This window comes from Galeopterus variegatus, unplaced genomic scaffold, assembly GCF_000696425.1.
Source record: "Galeopterus variegatus unplaced genomic scaffold, G_variegatus-3.0.2 Scaffold1608, whole genome shotgun sequence".
Lineage (NCBI taxonomy): Eukaryota > Metazoa > Chordata > Mammalia > Dermoptera > Cynocephalidae > Galeopterus > Galeopterus variegatus.
In genome coordinates, this window is record NW_007727719.1 from 211,632 (window position 1) to 234,744 (window position 23,113).

The 23,113-nt window shown below is 47.7% G+C and overlaps 1 protein-coding gene across 1 annotated transcript; it reads right to left on the reverse strand.

The window, feature by feature from the left end:
- Positions 1–2,732: 2,732 nt before the first annotated feature.
- On the reverse strand, positions 2,733–19,341 carry HSPBP1 (HSPA (heat shock 70kDa) binding protein, cytoplasmic cochaperone 1). The gene is made up of 7 exons (XM_008577964.1): positions 19,262–19,341; positions 18,632–18,930; positions 15,581–15,785; positions 12,514–12,738; positions 5,635–5,790; positions 4,271–4,326; positions 2,733–2,807 (listed from the first exon to the last, which is right to left on the reverse strand). The coding sequence occupies exons 2-7, from the start codon at positions 18,833–18,835 to the stop codon at positions 2,733–2,735; spliced, it is 921 nt and encodes a 306-aa protein (XP_008576186.1). The 5' UTR covers positions 18,836–18,930; positions 19,262–19,341.
- Between the last annotated feature and the right edge of the window lie 3,772 nt (positions 19,342–23,113).

The following is a 23,113-nucleotide window of genomic DNA, read 5'->3' on the forward strand; positions in this document are numbered from 1 at the left end:
TGTGTGGGGGCGGGGGTCGGAGTCGGGATCTCTCGCAGGCGTCTGGGCCGGGGCTCGCGGCGACCGCGCACGCGCCCTCGGGTCAGCTGGGGGCCTCGCGCGCCGAGTCCCGCAGAGTTCCGCTGTCAGCGCCGGGTGCGGTTGCGGGGGCCGGTTCTCGAGACCTACACGGGCGCCTACGGGGTCCGCAAGCGAGGCGGGTGTGGAAGTTAGCTGGGTCGCTAGGCCCGCGCAGGCGATTCAGCGGGAAGGGACGGGGGAAGTCTACCAGGTTTCCCCAGCCCAATCCAGCGCCCCGCGGGAGGGTAAAATGTCCTCCTCTGCAGTCCAAACGGGCCGCAGGGCTGAGCGACGAACGACGGAAGCCGAAGCCTACTTCTTGAACCGCTCTCTTCCCCAAACCAGCGAGGTTTCTAAGTGCCGCAGGACGCCTCAGGGCCCCTGGCGCCTGTTCCCTCCGCCACTATCCCATAATCCCCCCAGCACAGGAGGCCCCGCCCTCCAGCGGTTGTCTCGGTGCGCAGGTGCGACAAGAGCCGCGCGCCTGGACCCCTCAGTGCGCGTGCGTGCTGGTCCCGGGAGCCCTTGACCCCGCCCACTTCGAAACACCTCCGCCTTAGATGCGCTTGCGCCCGTTTATGCCCTTGGTCTCGGAATAAACCAGTCGACTCAATGCGCAGGCGCCACTGCACAGCCAGTAGCCAGTTTCTCTACCGCTCCGTTCCAATGTCTTATTAATATCCTACTCCAGGATTTCTCTTCACACTCTCTCCGTTCGGAAGTCGATTCTCTATTCTGTCTCCTCCAATCGTAGTTCTGCCTTGGCTCCAGGGTCGAGCTCTTGAAAACTCCATCCCAGCTTTTCCCTCCAACTAAGGCCAGGCACTTTTGTCCCACACCGTTTTCTGGCGACGCCTTCTCCCTGCCTCAGGCTGACCTTAGTTGCCCCTGCGGGCCTTTGCCCAGGCCTTGTCTTTATTGTTGCCGGTTGCTGCACAAAGCGTCCTCTAATAACACCAACTGAAAAGGTCCTCCTAGGCCTTGTATCAGTATTCATTAAGGTCCCGTCTGGTTTTGAACCTCAGTTTCCCCAGCTTTCATAGACCCCTCCCTGCCCATTTTAGAGGTCTGCTGTAAGGATCAGATGAGTAAGTACGTATAAGGAACTTAATTTTTTCTCTTTTTTTGGTGGCTAGCAGGTAGGGGGATCCAAACCCTTGACCTTAGTGTTATCAGCACCGAGGAACTTAACTTATACTTTTTTTTCACCTACAGGTTGATATTTTTCTTCGGGGACGTTTTATTGAATTACATGTTTGAGTACATTTTTCTGTTCTACTTGTTTGGCATAAAAATGCCAGTTATGCATTTCTCCTTCACATGTTAGCTTCTATTAATCTTTGTCATTACACCTGCATTCACTAACACTTGTCAGCAATTTGATTTTTCAGCCATGCCTCTTCTGGTCCCTACAATTTTTAGTGTATTTGTGGCCCATGGTGTTGTTTGGTCGTTGTATCAGCTAGCTATTGCTGCACGGCAGACAACCTCAGTAGCATGTATCATGTTCACAGCTTGGAGCTGCAGGTGTGAAGTTTGGTCCTGTTCCCCATGTCTCTCACTCTCTGGCACCAATGGGCTACCCAAGGCACCATCTCATAACAAAAAGCAGGTACACAAGAGACCAAGCCCAACTGTGTTAGCATATTTTAAGCCACCTCACATCTGCCACCTCCCATTGGTCAAATCAGGTCACACGATCAAGCCTGAGGTCAAGGGGCAGGTGTATATGTCCCACCCACCATAAGTGGGAAAGTGTACTTAGTGGAATGGAAGGAATATTCACTGCACAATCTAATTTAGAACAGTCCTCAATTTGTTTCCTTAGGTTTGCCAATCTTTCCTTTTCATATTTGAGGTCTTGTTTTGAAGTGGTATCAAGTTCCACACCCAACTACAGGCCTGCTCCTGGGACACAGAGTGGCCTCCATCACCAACACCCAGCTCAGACACTACCACCAGAACATCCGCCTGCCTGCCCCAGAAGTCAGGTGCATCCACTTCTGCATCCAGACCATCTGGCAGGTTTTGACTGGTGGAGGAGCGAGACCATTGACAGATTCTGATTGGTGGAGCTGAAGTCACATGACTATCTACTGCAAGGGATGCTGGGGGAAAAGATGGCTTCTACTCTAAGGAAAAACATTTAATGGGTGTTGTTAGGCATGGACATGTAGTGGGGGGAGTTACACAAACCTAGGAGAATTTAGGGATGCCAAGTGAATAAAAAGGACTGATGTTTCCCACACTCCTTCTCGATAGGCCAGAAAGATGAAAGGAGACAACAGCTTTGTGGATGATAAAGAGCAACACTTTTATTATTCCTCCAGTGGCTCCCCAAGTACCCTAAGCTTGTGCCTCTCCTGCCCTTCATGCACCTTCCAGAGGAGGTGACAGAGGCAGCAGTGAAGAAGGAGGTGGAGGAGAAACACCTTTATTGGAAGAGCAGTGTGGAAATGAGAAGGGGGATAAGTGTGAGAGTGTGAGAGGTGGGGTCCAAAGCTGGTGCCTTTCTCAGCACCCCCTCCAGGGGTCTGCACAAAGGTGGGCTGGCATGCCCAGGGTGCAGGCACCAATAAGACTGTGTGATCCCTTGGGAAAGGACCTTGTGGGTGGGGAGGGAGGCAGGAGGACGGGTTCCCACGGAGAGGAGGGCAAAAAGTCACTAGGTTTCACCGATCCATGCTGTCATCCGTCGGGCTGGAGAAACAGGTCTGTAGCAGCTTTTCGCAGAACTCCAGCTCCTCCTGGATTGGGGAGCGAGAACAGAAACCCTGAGTGCAAAGGTCAAGCCCTGCCTCCAGCATGCTCAGCACCCAGAGGTTGCTCCTTGTTCCTCCTGGCTGCTGCCTGCCCACCCCAGAAGCCATCCAGGCTTCTCTGACCACTGATCCATGATTCACTTTCTCTTCTCATCAGTTTCTGAACTACTGAACTAGACCCAGGGTCTCACAGCCTCCAGTCTTACCCCACTGGTCAGTCCTCACATCAGCCTCCTTTGGCTCTTTCTAACTCCCAGAAATTGACCTGTCAATCCCTACTCAAGACCCCTTCCACGGATACAAACCCCTGAAACCAAGAAAGAAAGCACTGATAGGTTGAACCACATAAAAAAGATACCTCCATGGCAAAAAATGTCAGAAACAAAAATGAAAGAAAAATAAGTTGGTAAAAAATATTTGTGATTCAAAAGGCTAACATATTTAATACTTAAGGAGCTTTTAAAAATCAATTGCAAAAACCACCACCCAAAAGATAAATGGGCAAGAGATGTGAATGACCAGTTCTCAAAAAAGAAAGGATGCCCAATTTCACTCACATTTGAAATATAAACTGGACTAGAATACCACTTTTCACCAATCAGCCTGAAAAAGGGTCAAACGGTTTGAAGCCACATTGTCCTGGCCAGGACGTGGAAAGTTGGGCACCCGTGAGGCAGGGGAGTGTCAAATGGTCCAACCTCCACGGACAGCAATTTGGCAATAGCTGACAAAATGGCCCTTAACCCTTTAGCCTTCAACTTTAACATACTATACCCCAGCCATTACCCTTCTAGAAATGTGTTCTGTAGACACACACATACAAAATAATATGTATAAAAATTTATTCTATTAGCAGGCATTCTCTGTCCCTTCAATAGTTTAATTTTTCCTCACTATAGTTCTAACTCCCTGATGTCATGCAATAAATATGTAACAGTACATATTAAATGTATTACATATATTATACATGCGTATATATACTGCGTGTGTGTGTAAACACATATATATGTTTGTGTTTGTCGACATGTTTATTTGTCACCCTACGAGCCCCATGAGAACCCAAGCTGTATCTGTTTTGTTCCCCACAGATCCCCAGAGCCCAGAGCATGGCCTGTCACAAAGGCCACCTACTACCTGATGAATGGAGGGATGGAAGAATGAATGTTTCCACAGGTATTTACACATGTCAAAAGTTCCCACATTGTACATTTTCAATATGTGCAGTTTATTACATGTCAATTATACTTTACTAAAGCTGTTAAAATAATTGTTTAAAAAGAAAGAAAAAAGTGCCAGCCCGTGGCTCACTTGGGAGAGCGTGGTGCTGACACCAAATCAAGGGTTAAGATCTCCTTACCGGTCATCTTTTAAAAAAAAGAGAAAGAAAGAAAGAAAAAAAGGAATGTTGGTCAGTTTACATGAAGCTGCCCCCATTAGCCCATGGGCACCTCCAGGGTGGGGACAAGGTGGGCCTCACAGGTAGACCCCAGCTTCACCCGGCCAACTGTCTGGCACACCAGAGGCTCAGGGGATGCCTGGGGGACAAACACACTCCCCAACCCAAACCCCAGGCCAGGCTAGTCCCAGGCTTCCCCTGTCTCATAGCCTGCGGGTCCTATGATAAAGTCCGGGTGAACACCTGTGGATGGGCATCCTGTCTCTTCTGGTCACCTCTATGCCCAGCGCCTCTCTGTAAACACTTGACAGTGTCCACAGAAGAGTGGGCCCAACAGAATGGATGCTCTGGGTATGTTGGCACATTTGCTGGACTCAGCTTTGCTGAAGTACCAACATTTTAGTGGTAGGTACTTCATTGAATGAATAAATTACTTAACAATTGGTTAACTAAATTAATTAATCATTTAAATTATTAAATAACGATTTGAATAATTAGTTCTGATTTCTCATATGTTACTTAATATCTATTTATCTGAGTTGTTTATCACTTATTTGTTACTTATCTATTTAATTAAATATCTAGTGAGCTATTTATCAATTAGTTACTTTTTTTTTTTCCTTTTTGTCTTTTCATGACTGGTAACGGGATCGCAACCCTCAGTGTCGCGCCCGCACCGCACTCAACCAGTCAGCGGACCAGTGAGCAGACCGGGTGCAACCCTCAGCGGGAGCGCCGCCACGCTCCCAAGTGCCGCACTCTACCGAGTGCGCCACCGGGCTGGCCCCAATTAGTTACTTTTTATCTAATCAATTAAACAATTGGTTATCATTTACTTATTTCTTATCAATTTAATGAAATAGCTTATTAAGATATTTCAGTGATATGATATAAATAATCATATTAGATAACTTAGATAATAATTCAACAACTTTATCATCCCCTCAAGAATCTCTGAGCTCCTCTATCTCCCTGCTGCCTCCCCTGTACTGACACAGCACTGGGCAAATGGGAGTCACGCAAAAAATGTCTGCTGAATGGACAGCAGAAAAACACACAGATAAAAAGAGAGAATGAAAAGGGCTGGCCTGTGACTCACTTGGGAGAGCGTGGTGCTGATAATACCAAGTCAAGGGTTAAGATCCCCTTACCAGTCATCTTTTTTTTAAAAAAAAAAAAAAAAAAATCACCACCATCATTATCATCATTTTCTATGGGCCTACTCTTTTTTTTTTAATCTTTTTTTAAAAGTATTTTTACTGAGGGCCGGCCCGGTGGCGCACTGGATAGTGCGCCGCTTGGGAAGCGCGGCGGCGCTCCCGTCCGAGGGTTCGGATCCCTCCCCTATGCCCATACCCTCCCCAGGTCATCTGCTCCCCCTCCCTCCACCCTGACCTCCCTCAGGGGCCATCCCACCTTTGTGTTCAGGGTGGCCCACCAGCAGGTTCTGCAACAGAAATGCTGACTTGACCTTAAGCTTCTGCACCTGCTGCTGCATGGCCCGCATCAACACTGAGAAGCCGTCCAGGCGGAGGAACTGCAGCAGCCCAGCCTCCTGCTCCCGGACCAGGCCTGAGAAGGAAGGAGCAGGGCCTTGAGGTCACAGTCATCATCACCACCACCATCACCATCACCATCATCTTCATCACCACCATCATTACCACCACCACCAACATCATCACCACCATCACCATGACCATCACCATTCATCACCAGCATCATTATCACCGTCACCACCATCATTATCATCATTTTCTATGGGCCTACTCTTTGTTTTTTAATCTTTTTTTAAAAGTATTTTTATTGAGATATAATTCATAATCCATGATGTTGATAACACCAAGGTCAAGGGTTCAGATCCCTGTACAAGCCAGCCACAAAAAAAAAAAAAAATAGTCCATACAGTTCACCACCTTAAAGTATACAACTCAGGGGCCGGCCTATGGCTCACTCGGGAGAGTGCAGTGCTGATAACACCAAGGCCACGGGTTCAGATCCTATACAGGAATGGCCAGTTAGCTCACTGGCTGAGCGTGGTGCTGACAACACTAAGCCAAGGGTTAAGATCCCCTTACCGGTCATCTTTAAAAAAAAAATAAAAAATAAAGTATACAACTCAGTGGGTTTTAGTATATTCACAAAGTTTTGCAGCCATCACCACTATCTTAATCCTGAACATTTTAATCACTCCCCAAAAAACCCTCATACCTATTAGGAGTACTTCCAAAGTTTCCCCTTCCCCCAGTTCCCACAACCACAGATCCACTATCTGTCTTTACGGATTTGCCTATCCTGAACATTTCACATAAACAGATTCACATAATATATGGCCTTTGTGTCTGGCTTCTTCCACTCAGCATAATGTTTTCTAGGTCCATTCCAGCTACAAATTGTTTTGTTTTGTTTTCTTCTTTTGCTTTTTTTTTTTTTCCACTTTGTAAACCGTATCAGTACTTCATTTGTTTTCATGGCTGAATGATATTCCATTGTATGGATAGACCACATTTTGTTTATCCATTCATCCATTGATGGAAGCATTATCTCTTTTTGATCCACACAACTATCCTAGAGGTGGGTGCCCCTGGAATCCCATTTTACAGATAAGGAAAGTGAAACCCAGAAAGCCAGTCTATGGAGCATGTATGACCTTTACCTTGAGGGCAATGAGAACTCTGGAAGGCCTCCAAGCAGGACAAGAGCCAGGCTGTGGGGTGCACCTCCGATGAGGTGCCAATTCTTGGGCAAGCTCTAGGCCTGCACTGCCCAGAACGAATGGACATCACTAGTAGCTTGTGGCCACTAAGTACCTGAGATGTGGCAGGCGCAACAGAGTAACTGAGTTGTTCATTTCATTTAACTTCAATTCATTTACAATTAAAGAAAAAACCTGTAAAATATTTTTCCACTAAACACAACTTTATTGCTTTAGTACAACTATACTTCATGCCAGCCGCTGAAAATTCACCATCTGCATTGAGTGTAAGATGCACACCAGGTTTTAAAGACAGCATGACAAAAAGATGTAAAGTATCTCATTGATATTCCATATTAACTATGTGTTAAAATTTAATAGTTTGGATACATTGGGTTAAATAAAAGGTTGCTTAATTAAAAATAAAGAACAGGCCTGTGGGGAGTGACAAACATGAAGACCCCCCCACATTCAACTGGCAAGCACAGCCTGTTGGCTCTCCCTTCAAAATGTAGCAAGAGTAACTACTTCTTTACTCTAAGGTTTCTCCAACTGGACATAGTTCACATGTGGGCCAGATCATTCTGTGTTGTGGGAGCTGTCTTGTGCATTTGTGCACTGCAAGATGTTCAGCAGCATCCCTGGCCTCTACCCACTAGATGCCAGTAACCCCTGCCCCTCAAATGGTGACAATAGGAAATGTCTCCAGAAATTGACCAAGTGTCCCCTGGAGGACACAATCATCCCTGTTTTACAACCACTGCTTTACTCCCCCCTCAACCTTTATCTCTTGCCTAGGTCATTACTATAACCTCCCAACTCACCTTCCACCTTCCATCCTTGCTGCGTCTATCCTCTTCTCAACGCAGCAGGGAGTAGGAGGAACTGTAGTATGGCTGCCATCACTTTTGAAGTGAAAGCTAATGTCATTACCATGGCCCACACATCTCCCTTAAAAAAGTTACACTTTGGGCCGGCCCCTGGCTCACTCAGGACAGTGTGGTGTTGATAAAACCAAGGCCACAGGTTCAGATCCCGTATAGGGATGGCCGGTTCACTCACTTTGGAGAGCGTGGTGCTGACAACACCAAGTCAAGGGTTAAGATCCCCTTACCAGTCATCTTTAAAAAAAAAAAAAAAAAAGTTCCACTTAGTGCTAAAAAGATATAAGCTATCAAGCCATGAAAAGACATGGAGGGGGCCGAGCCCGTGGCGCACGCAGGAGAGTGCTGCAGCGCTCCCGCCGCGGGTTCAGATCCTATATAGGGATGACTGGTTCGCTCACAGCACTCACTGGCTGAGCGCGGTGCGGCCAGTCTCAAAAAAAGGACAAAAAAAAAAAAAAAAAAGACATGGAGGAACCTTAAATGCACATTGCCAAGTGAAAGAAGCCAATCTGAAAAGGCTACGTACTGTCTGATTCTAACTACATGATGTTCTGGAAAAGGCAAAACTGTGGAGACAGTAAAAAGATGAGGGATGGGATGAACAGATGGAGCAAGGGATTTTTAGGGAAGCAAAACTATGTATAATACTGTAATGATAAATACATGTCATCGTACATTTGTCCAAACCTATAGAGTGTACAACACCAAGAGTGAACTCTAATGTACACTATGGACTCTGGTGATAATGATGTAACACTAGACTCATCGGTTGTAACAAAGGTACCACTCTGGCACGGGATGTTAGCAATGGAGGAGGCTGTGCATGTGTTGGGTAGGGGCCACATGGGAAATCTCTGTACCTTCTGTTCAATTGTGCTGTGAACCTAAAACTGTTCTAAAAAAAAAAAAAAAAAAACTTTGAAAAAAAAAGGAGGGTCACCCCGTGGCTCACTTGGGAGAGTGTGGTGCTGACAATACCAAGGCCCCAGCTTTGGATCCTATATAGGGATGGCCGGTTAACTCACTAGTTGAGCGTGGTGCTGACAACACCAAGCCAAGGGTTAACATCCCCTTACCAGTCATCTTTATAAAAAAAAGGTTTAAGCACATGGAGATGCATGTGTGCCTCCCCTGGGTGCCCCCTTGACCCTCTCCCCCACCACAAAGCCCTCTCATGTAAGCCTCTATCTGACCCTCCTCTGTCTGAGTCTTTCTGAAACCCTTTCTCTGTGGAAACAAAGAGCCACTTACAAGCAGCATGATGGAGGGCAAGCAAGTCCATGCCCTCACGGGAAGGGCAGGGAGAGCAGTAACGTCACCATCTCAGGCAGCAGGAGGAGCTGAGGAGACTGTGCCCTACATATGGCTCCTAGCATGGAGCTTACCAAATGGTAGCTGGACAGCCAGCTACAAAATGGCGAGCCCTGTAGCCACCAAAAAAAAAAAAAAAAGGCAGATGCCACTGAATTGTACACTTTAAAATGTTATGTGAATTTTACCTCCAAAAGAAAAAAAGGCATTGCAGCTCCCATAGTTCGTGCCTGCATCGTAGATAGCTTTCTCTGGGGAAGACAGCCACCATGCTGTGAGGACACTCAAGCAGCCTGAGGCTTCTTGCCAATAGCCAGCAAAGACTTGCCAGCCATGGGAGGGAGCCACCTTGGAAGCAGACCTGTAGCACCCCTATCTAACATGGGGCTAGCGAGTATTAAATGAGGCACTTCCTGCACAGACTCATCGAGGTCAAACCTTCAGGTGACCACGCCCCTGAAGTTTGACTACAACCCCATGAAAGACACAAAGCAGAAAATACTGAGGTGGGCAACTTCTGAATTCCTGACCCACGGAAACAGTGAAAGATGATAAGTTATTCTCAGTTTAAAAAAAAAAGATAACACCAATGTCAAGGGTTCGAATTCCCCTCCCAGCCAGCTGCCAAAAACAAAAAACAAAAAAGACAGAGGCAGCTCAAAGTGCAGAACAGTCAGAATGGTCTGATACCAGTTATGTACAAATGTACAATAGGAAAAGAGATGTGTCTGTGTATACACACATACACTTGACACACACACCACACACCCTCATCACACACCACATGCATACCACGAGACACAGACACCCACACACACACAAACCAGACACACACACACACACATACCCCACACCCATGCACAAAAGACACACCTAACACACACATACACACCCCACACACATACATACCCGACACCACATATACACATACCACAAACACATACACATACCCCCAACACACACACACACACCACACACATTTGTGCTCGCAGATTTATTAAAATCTCTGGAAGCAGGGCTGGCCAGTTAGCTCAGTTGGTTAGAGCATGGTGCTAATAACACCAGGGTCCAGGGTTCCATACCCATACCAGTCAACTGCCAAAACAAACAAACAAAAAAATCTCTGAAAACAGAAATTCACGTAATGGTGGTTTTCTCTGGGAAGATTATCAGGTGGTTCCAGGACAGAGTCTTTTCACTGTATATTCTTTTGTACCTGTTGAATTATGAATGTTGTGACTGTCTTACAGATTTTTTAAATATCTGATAACTTTTTTTTTAATGTAAGCTGTTAGAAGAAAACTTTGCCTGGCCCGTCCCCACCATGCCCTGTTTCTCCATACCTCAGGGGAACCAAGTCTATCTCTCTTCCTTTTGCTTTGCGGCTGAGCTGCCTCGGGTTTGTCTGTCTATCTGTCTCCCTAGTTTTGGCTGTGTCTTTCCAAGTGCCACCTCCTCCAAGACTCTTTCCCTCATGTCTCAAGATGCTTCCTCCCTCTGGGAATCTTGTATCGAAACCCTCCCTGTTCTCCTCCCAGGCCTCTGCACCCCTAGGGCTGCCATCTTCTCATCTGATAAGAACATGCCAGTAGAAGACAAGGGCTCAGGATGTACAGGGATGGGTTAAGAGAGGAAGAGGGGGTGTTGAGATCCCTCTCCTACCCTCCATTCCAATGACCGGGTAGGCTTCTGGGGTTAAGAAACAGTCAACTGCAAACAGATAAACATAGTTACCATATGACCCAGCAATTCCACTCCTAGGTATCTCCAAGAGAAATGAAAACATACATCCACACAAAGACTTGTTCACTCATGTTCATAGCAGCACAATGCTCAAGAGATGGAAGGGCCGGCCCGTGGCTCACTCGGGAGAGTGCAGTGCTGATAACACCAAGGCCATGGGTTCGGATCCTACATAGGGATGGCCGGTTAGCTCAATGGTTGAGCGTGGTGCTGACAACACCAAGCCAAGGGTTAAGATCCCCTTACCGGTCATCTTTATTTAAAAAAAAAAATACTCAAGAGATAGAAACAACCCAGTTAAAGAAAACATGGTGTTGGGGCCGGCCCATGGCTCACTTGGGAGAGTGTGGTGCTGACAACACCAAGTCAAGGGTTAAGATCCCCTTACCGATCATCTTTAAAAAAAAAAAAAAAAAAAAGAAAACATGGTGTGTCATACAATGGAGTATTATTCAGCCATAAAAAGAACACATGCTACAACATGGATGAACTCTATGCTAAGCTGGACACAAAAGGCCACAGACCATATGATTCCACGTATATGAAATATATAGGGCAGGTAAATCCTTAGAGAAAATAAAATAGATTAGTGGTTGTAGGTGCTGGGGGTAGAGAGGGATGGGGAGTGAGTGCTCAGTGGGTATAGGATTTCTGTTTGGGGTGCAGCTGAAAATGTTCTGGAATTAGATAGTGGTGATGGTTGCACAACTTTGTTAATATAATAAAAAGTACTAAGTTGTACTTTTTATTTAAAAGAATGAATTGTATGGCCTGTGAATTGTATCTCAATAAAGCTATTAAAAAAGAAAAAAGAAGAGCTGGCTGGTTAGCTCAGTTGGTGTGAGCACAGTGTTAACAACATCAAGGCCAAGGGTTCAGATCCCTGCACTGGCCAGCCACCAAAAAAAGAAAAAAGAAACAGTCAAAGAGTCAAATGGGGCCCTTGCACAGCCCCCACACACAAGGCATCTGATACATGAAGAATTCCACCTGGGCTCAGACACCAGCTCCATGTGTCCTTACTGAAGAGTGAGGGTGGGAGTAGGAGCCAGCTGCCCCTTGGAGCTGTACAACCTGACCAAATCTCTCTGCCCACGCCTCAGTTTCCTCCTCTGTCAAAGGAGGATGAGAACAAACCCAACTTCACAGGACCGTTGGGATAAAAAGAATTTGTGTAGAGCAGTGGTTCTCAACCAGGAGACTCTGCAATGTCTGCAGGCATTTTTGGTTGTCATAACCAGGGGGTGCTTCTGCATCTCTGGTGGATACAGGCCAGAGATGCTGCTCAATACCCTACAACCTGCAGTGCACAAGACAGCCCTCAAGAGAGAATAAACTGGCCCCAGATGTCAACAGTGATGAGGCTGAGAAACTGTGATGTGTACGAAGTGCCCAAGCTGGGCCACAGGATCATTGTCTACCACCATCTTACTATGTTGTTAGTACCCATCTCTCCGGCTAGCAGGGGTTTGGGGAGCTTTGCTGCTTTGTTCCCAGCACCCAGAGCAGAGTCCCAACAAGTATGGTGAATAAATGCATAAAGGAGGCACCTCTCCCTCTGCCCCCAGCAGATCCAAGCAGGACCCACCTCTGTGGGCAGCTTTGGCCCCAGCCCCAACCCTGAGCATCCCTGCCTCTGCTTCCCCACCCCAGTACACTCACAGGAGATGGCAAAGAGGGCCTTGACGCGCACCGTGTCACAGGAGTCCCGGTCAAGCAGCCGCAGCAGCTTGCGAAGGGCGCCAAGACCCAGCACCTGCTCCTGGATGGCTGCCACATTCTGACTGCATGTGCCAATGAGCTGTGCTGACCGCCACCGTAGCCCCGCAGCCCCTGCCTCCAGGTACCGGCCCACCAGCAGGTGCATGCCCGACAGCTGGCAGAAGTCTGTGCGGCAGAGAAAGGAGAGAAAGTTTGGGTGTTATGGGCTGAACTGTTTCCTCCCAAAATCCGTATGTTGAAGCCCTGAACTCCAGTACTTTGGAATGTAGCTGTATTTGGAGATAGGGCCTTTAAAGAGGTAATTAAGGTAAAATGAGGTTATTAGGGTGGGCCCTAATCCAATATGACTGGCGTCCTTATAAGAAGAGGAGATTAGGGCACAGACATGCACCAAAGGATGACCATGTGAGGACACTGGTAGAAGCCATCTACAAGCCAAGGAGAGAGGCCTAAGAAGAACTAACCCAGCCAACACCTTGTTCTCAGACTTCCAGCCTCTAGAACTGTGAAAAGATAAACTTATCTTGTTTAAGCTGCCAGGTTGTGGTACTTGGTTATGGCAGCTGGAACAAACTAATACATCAGGGGAGGATGGGAGAGGGAAGCAAGCTCCCACCAGGGCCTGTGTCCAAGTCCTGGCTCTCTCCAAGCACTCAACCAGGAGTCCCTCCAAGGCTGGTGTGTCTCAACACCATCAGCATTTGGGGCATTAGGGTCCCTGCTCAGCCCACTAAACGCCCATAATGACCTCGAGTCTTTGTGACAATCAGAATGTCCCCTGCAGGAGAAACATGCACTAGACCAGGGGTCAGCACACCATGGGTCACCACCTGTTTTTGTAAATGAAGTGGTACTGTAGAGCCTGAAGGTGATATGACAAGTTAAACACAGAGTTCCCATGACCCAGCAAATCCATTCCTAGGTATAGACCCAAAAGGGTTGAAAGCAGGGACTCAGACACTTGCACACCCATGTTTACAGAAGCACCATTCACAGAAACCAAAGTGGGGAAATGACCCAAATGTCCTTCAACAGGTGAAGGGATAAATAAAACCAGGTCTATCCATACAATGAAGTATTAGCCACAAAAAGGAATGAAGTTCTGACACATGCTACAACATGAATGAACCTTGAAAACATGCTCAGTGAAAAGCCAGTCAGAAAAGGCAATGTTATAGAATTCCATTTATATGAAATGTCCACAACAGGCAAATACAGAGACAAAAAGCTAATAGTGGTTGCCAGGGGATAGGGGTAGGGGGAATGGGGAGGGACTGCTTAATGGATACGGAGTCTCTTTTGCGAGTGGTGAAAAAGTTCTGGAAATAGAGGTGATGGTTGCACAACACTGTGAATGTACTAAATGCCATGAAATTGATATTGTAGACTTTAAAATGGTTAATTTTATGTTACGTGAATTTTACCTTAATAAATAATAATAATTATAATGAGTGGGGTAAACAGCCATGTGAAAGAATGTTCTCCTCAGCCCATCTTCATCAGCATTGTGCATCTCTATTAAGAAATTACACACACACCCCCACACACACAGAGTACTTCAAAAAGTTAGTGGAAAATAGAATTAAAAGATAATACGATCAAGGGGGCTGGCTGGTTAGCTCACTTGGTTACAGCGCAGCCTCGTAACACCAAGGTCTAAGGGTTCAGTTCCCCATACCAGCCAGCCACCAAAAACAAATAAATAAATAAGATAATACAAATCTTTCCATGAACTTTTTGAAGATCCCTCATATATACATTTATGTGTGTATGTGTGTGAGTGGAAAGAGAGAGGGGGAGAGAGAAGACAGGCCAGGGAGGAAATCTTTGACTTTCATTCTCATTTGGTTACTAATAGGGTGTAAAAATCGCTGCTGCTGTAATTGGAGACTCAGCACAGTGCTTAGAACATAGCAGCTGCTTAGCAGATATTTCCTGAATAAGCGAAAAATGAATGAAACAGCTAAGTCGTTATAAGCCATCCTATGGATTGAAGTGGGGAGGGTTCCCTGCCCGGGTAAGTCTAGGAAACACTGGGTAAAAGAAAGCTGCAGGGTTGTCTTCACTGTGGGTCTTCTCAGAGCACTGAATGTGCTCACATACATCATGACTCTCCTGGAACAAAGGAGGGCTTCTCAAACATCATCCTCCCTGTCTCCCACGCACTGTGTGTTTACTGCACCTGGACTTGTGTGGATCACATCCCATGTGTTTTGTCGTTCCAACCTCACCAGCCCCTGGACACAGGAGGTAACCAGGGGCTCAAAGGGCGTCAGGGACCTGCCAAGCTCACACCACCACATGGCAGCACAGCCTGGACTGTGAACTAAATCCACACCCTCAATGACCACACCACTCCACCCCTGCAAATGAAAGTGGAGTCTCACTTTGTGCTCACCTGCTCAAACCTTCTATTGGCTCTGCTGCATTTAGAATAAAACCCATGGTCTGGGAGGCCTTGTCCACCCCAATATTATTTCCTACCCCAGGCCCTTCACTTATTCCATTCTGCTGTCAGGGCCTTGCTGCAGTTCATGAACATACCAGGCACATTCCCACCTCAGGGCCTTTGCATTTGCTATTCCCACTGCCTGGAAATGCTTTTTCCAGAGATCATCCCACAACTCATGCCCTCACTTCACATCTCTGATCAAACATTGCCCTTCGGGGATACCTTCCCTGAACACCCTGACCGCCCTGCCCAAAACTACATCCCCTTCTCATACTCTAGGGAGTGGCAGTGGATGCCCAGCAGACTAGGAGAGAAATGACCAGTCTCGGGACCTATCAGGGAAGTGGTGGACCAAACCTGCCACCAGGCTGCCTGGAGTGAGAGAAAGGCCTTGCTCCTCCTGGCAATGGAAAGGGAGAGGCTGGAGGAGGCTGAGAGGCCAGGGAGGGCTGATGATGGGCTTCCTGAGAAAAGGGATAAGAGCTGAACTGCAATGGGATATAGCCAGAAGGGGCAGGACACCCAACATAGTAGGGGATATGTGGAGGGGCATACCTGCAGCATTGTCCATGTTCTCACACAGGTCGGCTAGCAGCTCCAGGGCCCCCTCACGCTCCTGCTGGTCAGCGGCCAGTTCAGCCTCGCCTGCTGCAGGAGGCATGGGTTGGGACAGCACTCGGAGGCAGCTCTTCATCTGCTCCACCTCTTCCCGCTGGCCCCGGAAGGCGGCTGACATGGCTTCCTGCAGCCACTGACGCCTCTGGGGGATGATGGCGGGGGCGGGAGGAAGAAGACCTCTATCAGTAATTAATTAAGGAGTAACAGCTATCAATAACTACAGCCAACATCTGACGGCTGACTTCCTTCAATCAACAAATATCTATTGAGCATCTTTCTCATTCAAAGAATCTTTTCCAGATACTAGGAATGCAGCCCTCAGACAGCCAGAAAAAAACCCTGCCCTGGGGTAAGGAGGCTCACATTCTGGTGGGGGAGTAGATGATAAAGAAAATACACAAAACATGTAGTATGCAATGTGGTGATATGACAAGTGCCATGAAGAAAGTTAAGCAGAGTGGGGAATTAGGAGTGCCAAGGTGAGGCTGTGGAATTAAACAGGGTGGTCAGCAAAGGTCTCAAGGGGGAAACATGTTAGTAAAGAAGTAGGCAAGAGAGTGAGCCAAGCAGACACCTAGGAGAACATTCCAGGGGAACGGAATAGCCCAGGAGGCCAATGTGGCTGAAGCAGAGTGAGCGAGGGGGGAACAGACAGAAGGTGAGGGGAGAGAAAGATAGTAGGGAACAGATCATGCCTGGTGTTGCAGAATGTTGTAAAGACCTAGGATCTCACTTTGAATGAGGTGAGGGAGCCACCCGAGGACTCTGAGCAGAGGAGTGGTGAGACAGACTTATTGAGTATAGACTGAGGGGAGGTAAAGGCAGACAAAGGAAGACTTGTTACGAGGCTAAGGCAGTGATCCAGGTAAGAGAGAAGGTGGTGGGTTCTCTGTACCGCCAGCTGCCAAAAGAAAGAGAGAGAAGGTGGTGTGGAGCAGGGTGGGAGTGATGGAACAGTGAGAAATGGTCAGATCCTGGACTTATTTTGAAAAGAAAGCCAGTACAATTTACTGAGATATGGGTTGTGAAAGAGAGAAATCTAGGTTGACTCTAAGGTTTTTGTCCTTGCAACCAGAAAATGGGGAAGATGATGGGAAAAGCAGGCTTGAAGTGGAAGGAGTTGAGATTAGAGCTCCTTTTTGAACATCTTAAGTTTGAGTGCTCTATTATATAGCCAGGGTAAAATATTTAGCAGGATGCCTGAAGTTCAAGGAAGAGGTCCAGCCTAGACCAGGATTTCTCAACCTTGGCTATACTGACACTTTAAGCTGGACAGTTCTTTGTTGTGGGGGCTGAACTGTACAGTACAGGATGTTGAACAATCCTAGCCTTATGCCAGTAGCATCCTCCCCTCAGTTGTGACAATCAAGTATGTCTCCGTACACTGCCAAATGTCCCCTGGGGGATAAAATCACACTTCTAAGGGTAAAGCCTCAACACAACATGAGATCACAAAGAGTGAGTGTAGATAAGAGATCCAAAAACTGAATCCTATTGCACTTCATCATTAAGAGGTTGGAAGAACCAACCAAGGACACAGAGGAAAGCCTTCGGATAAGGATGAAAACCAGGAGACTATGTTGTCCTAGAAACCAAATGAAGAAAGAGATTCAAGGAAGAGGGAGTAAGCAAATGCTGCTATTAGGCCAGATGAGATGAGAGCTGAGAACTGACCACAAAATTTTTTTTTACTTGGCCAGGACCTGTGTTAAGTACTCATAAGAGGGCTCTATAATCACAGCCCTGGATAAATTTGGGCAAGCGTTTTTTTTTTTGGCGGCTGACAGGTAATGGGGATCCAAACCCTTGATCTTGGTGTTGTCAGCACCACACTATGTGGGCAAGCTCTTTAATCTTTCTGTATCTACTTTCTCCTACCTCATTCTCATAAAGATACAATGGCATCGTGTATATAAATGGATTAGCACAATGTTTCATTTATTGTAATTGCCAATTAAATATTTATACAATAATACTGCTATCAACCTTCAAAACAACTCTGTGAGGTAAGTATTATTGTTATTCCCATTTCACAGATGATAAAATTGAGGCACAAAAAGGTTGTGACTTGCCCAACATCACACAGTCAGCAATTGGCCAAGCCTGAAGTCAAACCTAAGCAGTCTTGTCTACAGAGCCTGTGCTCTTCACAACCGCCTTCAAACACGCTGCCTATATGTGGGGCACTGTGTGCAGCCCTATTTAAAGCGGAACCTCAGAATTACCCCAGGGCTGGCCCGTGGCTCACTTTGGAGAGTGTGGTGCTGATAACACCAAGGCCACGGGTTCGGATCCCTATATATGGATGGCCAGTTAGCTCACTTGGAGAGCGTGGTGCTTACACCAAGTCAAGGGTTAAGATCCCCTTCCCGGTCATCTTTTAAAAAAAAAAAAAGAATTACCCTATGAAGTACTGTTATCATTCTTACCATCATCATCAATTTGCAAATGAAGAACTTGAGCTAAAAAAAAAAAAAGAATTACCCTATGAAGTACTGTTATCATTCTTACCATCATCATCAATTTGCAAATGAAGAACTTGAGCTAAAAAAAAAAAAAGAATTACCCTATGAAGTACTGTTATCATTCTTACCATCATCATCAATTTGCAAATGAAGAACTTGAGCTCAGAGAGATTAAGTGACATACCCAAGGTCACAGAGCTGGACAATGATGAATCCAGGTCTGTCTGGCTCTAAAAAGCCCTTGCTTTTTTTTTTTTTATTTCCAAAAAAACACCACGAGGCTTATTCTGCCTCCTAGAACAGTGCTGGAATCCAGGGATCTGTCCCCTCAGACACTTTTGAGTTCTGATCTTCAGTCTACAATGGCCCCATCTAGCACGAATGTAGCCTACCATGCCTCTACACCTGGACACCTGCCCCCCCACCCAGGAAGACCACAGCTTCTGGTTTTCCAAGTCACACTTCCCAAGACACCTTTGTCCCCAGCCCCCTCACCCCAGCCTCTTGGATCCCCATCCTTTACCTCCTCACTCATGGGTTCTGGAGGGGGTTCTGGTTCCTCAGAGCCCGCAGTGATGGCCATCTGCAGCAGGCCTTGGAGGTTGTGTGGAGGTCGGGGATTTCCCGAGCCCCCCGCCGAGGAGCCACCACCTCCTGACGAGCCACCCTGGGGAGCCGGGGGCAGCGCCAGGGGCAGGCGGCTGCCCCCTGAGCCTTCGTTTGCCATGGGCCGTTTATGAAGAAGGGAAAAATGTGTTGCGGGGGAGAAGGTGGTCACCGCTGAGGCAGCTCTGGCGTCCCGATGGGTCGACTCCTGGGGGTCTGCCGAGAAGGTGGCGTTTTAGGGGATCTCGGCGTCACCGCATGACCCCAAACAACTCTGCTCACAACCCCCTTAACCACAGTCCCCTTTCCTTCCCTCATACCAACAGGACCATTTCCCAAAGCCATAAGCCCCTCCTTCCTCCCTAGCAACAGGCCCCACCCACTCTTCCTGGCAACAAACCTCCACCCCATCTCCACTACTTGCGTTCCCGTTTCTTAGCAACCCCCTACCCCTCCTCCACAACAACAAGCCCTGCCCTTGGTCTCCTTAGCAACAAGTCTCCTCCCTCCTCTTCTGAGAGGGACGCCGGAGCTGGGCGGATCTCACCTCCCCGAGTTTCGAGGCTCCGTTTCTTCTAAAGATAGAGTCTCCCGCACCTGATTACTCTGGGCGTCGCCATCTTGACCGGAAATGCGCAGTCTCACCCGGAAGTTGTCGTACCACCCATCCAATTTCAGGCGGTAGATAGGGCTGAGGCGGCTTGCCCAGCTCTTAAGCCCTTCCCACCTGACCCTATACTGCATCCGGCCCCGCCCCTCCCATCCAGGCCCCGCCTCCGTACTAGGCTCCGCCCTTACTCAAGCCCCGCCCTCCGGGTCTAGGCCCCGCCCCTCCAACCCAGTGTCCGTGCCTTGGAGAGCCCCGCCTCTTATTTGGAAGCTCCACCCCTGCTTTCGTGTAGGCCCCGCCCCTCCCAAGTCCGGCTCCACCATGGCTGGACTCCGCCCACACGCGTGTCCTCCTGTTCTAGGCCTTTCGGCCTCTCCCAATTACTCCTCTTTCCTAAGTCCCGCCCCCGGGCTGGCGCTCTAGCCTCTCCGCGTTAGGTCCCGCGCTCTTCCCAGGCCCCGCCCGATTTGTTGTTGGCGGTGGAGTTAGTTCGTCACCGTTAGGCGGGTTCCGGCTTCACCCCCCAAATCTGATTTTACACTCCCCCTGGGCCCACATGCCATCTTCTACTAGAGCCCTGAGGTCTCACCGCTAACAGCTGGCCTATGCAACCTGAGACCCATCCCCACCCCTCTCTCGGCCTCCGTTCTCCCTCTTGGACTCTTCCCTGTGTCAGGTGAAGAGGAGGGGATTCTGGAGGTCTGGAGCCGGGAAGCAAAATGCCCCAGAGCTTGAGTCAGGACTCAGAGTGCCAAAGCAGCGAGGGTGTTGGGGAGGCTCAAGGCTTCAGTGCACCAGATTTGGGGCTTAGGTCTGGGAATGTGCTGGGGCAGGCCTTGTCTGTGGTGGTGTTAGTGTTGGTCTGGGCTTAAAGAAACCATAGTCTTGGTTCTTGATAGGAGACATCCCCTTCCAGGAAAACGTTGTGCTCAACTTCAGGTGGGGCCACAGTCACAAATGTATGAGCACCTGCTGGGCCTGGGTTGTGCAGAGGAATATTTTGGGCAGAGATGGGAAGACCAAGCAGAGAGGCCGTGTGTGTGTGTGTGTGTGTGTGTGTGTGTGTGTGTAACAGCCATGTGTGTGTGTGTGTGTGTGTGTAACAGCCGTGTGTGTGTGTGTGTGTGTGTGTGTAACAGCCGTGTGTGTGTGTGTGTGTGTGTGTGTGTAACAGGCCAGCCCAGTTTCCTATTGCTGTCAACAAGTTACCAAAAACTTGGTGAGTTTAAACAACACACATTTATTATCTTGCAATTTGGGAGGGTGGGGGTCCAAAATGATTTCACTGGGCTAAAATCAAGATGTCAGCAGGGCTGTGTTCCTTCTGGAGGCCCTAGGGAAGAATCTGTTTTCCTTTCTTTTTCCAGCTTCTAGAGACCGTCCTCGTTTCTTGGCTTGTAGCTGCATCACTCCAACCTCTGCTTCTGTCTTCTCATCTCTTTTTCTTTTCTTTTTGGTAGCTGGCTGTTCAAGGATCCAAACCCATGACCTTGGTGTTATAAGACTGTGCTCTAACCAACTCCTCATCTCTTTTTCTGACTCTGACCCTCCTACAACCCTCTTAAAAGGACCCTTGTGATTATTTTGAGCTCACCCAAACCAGAATAATCGCCCCATCTCAAGATCCTTTACTTTTTTTTTTTTTTTTTTAAAGATGACCGGTAAAGGGATCTTAACCCTTGACTTGGTGTTGTCAGCACCACGCTCACCCAGTGAGCAGAACCGGCCATCCCTATATAGGATCCAAACCCATGGCCTTGGTGTTATCAGCACCACCCTCTCCCGAGTAAGCCACGGGCCAGCCCTTCAAGATCTTTTACTCCATCACATCTGCAAAGTCCATTTGCCATGTAAGGTCACATATTCACAGGTTCTGGGAATTAGGATGTGGACATCTGTGTACAAGTCTGTCTATGATACATATATAGACATGTAATATATAATATAATATCATAATGTAATATAGATGTACATATAACACGTAATTGTTTATAATATATGAAGGTACTTCAAAAAATTCATAGAAAAATAGATAATACAAATCTTTCCATGAAGTTTCTGAAGACCCCCCTATATGTGAATATATGAATATGTTGGTGGCCTAGATGAAAACTCCCACATGCTCTGTAAAAGCCATAGGCTTTGTAATGACCTCTAAGGAGAGTGATCATATAATTTTCCATCTGTAGCAAGACACTTGAGAGTGAAAGGGGCCTTATCAATAATTACAGAATAGTAGGTGTAAACCGGGACATATGGTCACCCTGCTGCTAAGGCTTATATGATCTGCTTCTTCATCTTATTTCCTGTCACTCTCCCTTGCTCACTCCTCTCCAGCCACACTGGCCCCTTCAATGTTCCTACAACACAACAGGCACACGCTTGCTGCAGGCCCTTTGCACTTGCTGTTTCCTCTGCCTGGAATGCCCCTTGCCCTTTATTCACATGGCTCAGATCCTCATTTTATTTCCTGGCCACCTTATCTAAAGTTGTACCCCACTCAACAAACACTTCCTAACCCCCTTCCTTGGTTCTGTCACCTCTTTAGCACATATCGTGACTATCTAACATACCATATATTTTGCTTGTTTACCTTGTCCATCATCTGCCTCATCCACTAGCATAGAAGCTCCATATGGCAGGGATTTTTGTCAATTTTATTCCCTACCATATCCTTACTAGTTGGAACAGTGCTTGGCTTAGATTTGGCACTCAGTAAAGATTCGTAGAATGAAGATGGTCAGATAGTGGACTTGGGAATCTCACAGGAGAGCCTGAAGGTTCATGGTTACACTGTACAGGTAACTTGGGGATTAAATGGATGCCTAACACTTTTGGCTACCTGACATAGACGAGTCTGTGGATTATTCAGAAATCTAATAGGGCTTGTGCATTACCCATGGGCTGAGCACAGATATGTGTATGTGCTACAATAGGAGAGTATGGGGTCCACATGAAGACCTAGGGGACCCTACGGCAAGCACAAAGAATGCATAGGGATCTGAAAATATATATGGGGCCTCAGGGAGTTCTGGAAGTTTCTCTGTAGGAGCAAGGAGAATCCTAAATCACCCTGGGCTGTGGGTGGAAATGGGGCTCTGATGCTAGTAGGGGCACAGACCCTGCCCAAGGAGACCTGGGTGGGCAGGCTTGGAGGGCCTGGGGAAGCAGAAATGAATCTTGGGTTAGCAACTCCCAAAATTCTGTGCCTTCTCTGCCTCTCTCCCTCATTCTCTGCCCCTCCAATCTGTCCCCACCTCTCCCCAGCATCTGTCCCTCCACCTGTGTGTGCCCCCCAGACCCCTTGCAATCCTCACCTGTATCCCTCTCTTTGTCCATCTCTCTCTGCAGCTCTCTTTACATCTCTCTCCCATCTTTGTGGCTGGCTCTTTCCTTCTCTTTCTCATCTCTTTGTCTCTCTACATCTCTGACTCCGTCTCTGTCTGTTCCTCTCTGTGCCTCTCGACAACTCTGGCTATTTCCCCGTCTCTTTTCTTCTCCTCCTCACCATTCCTTCCTTCTCTTCTATCTTTGCCCCTCTCTGCCCCCATCTCTGTGTCCCTCCACCTCCCTCTCTTGCCTCAACCCCGTCTCTGATGGTCTCCATCTCTCTTGCCATCTCTGTCTCTATTTTTCCCGTCTGTAGTCAGCCTTCTCCTCTCTTTGTGCATCTCCATCTCTGCTCCTGTCTGTTGGGTAGCTTTCTCTCTCCACCCTCTCTCCTCCTCCATCCCTCCACCCCTTCCTGCATCTTCCCACCTCCTCTCCATCCCTCAGGCTCCGAGGCCC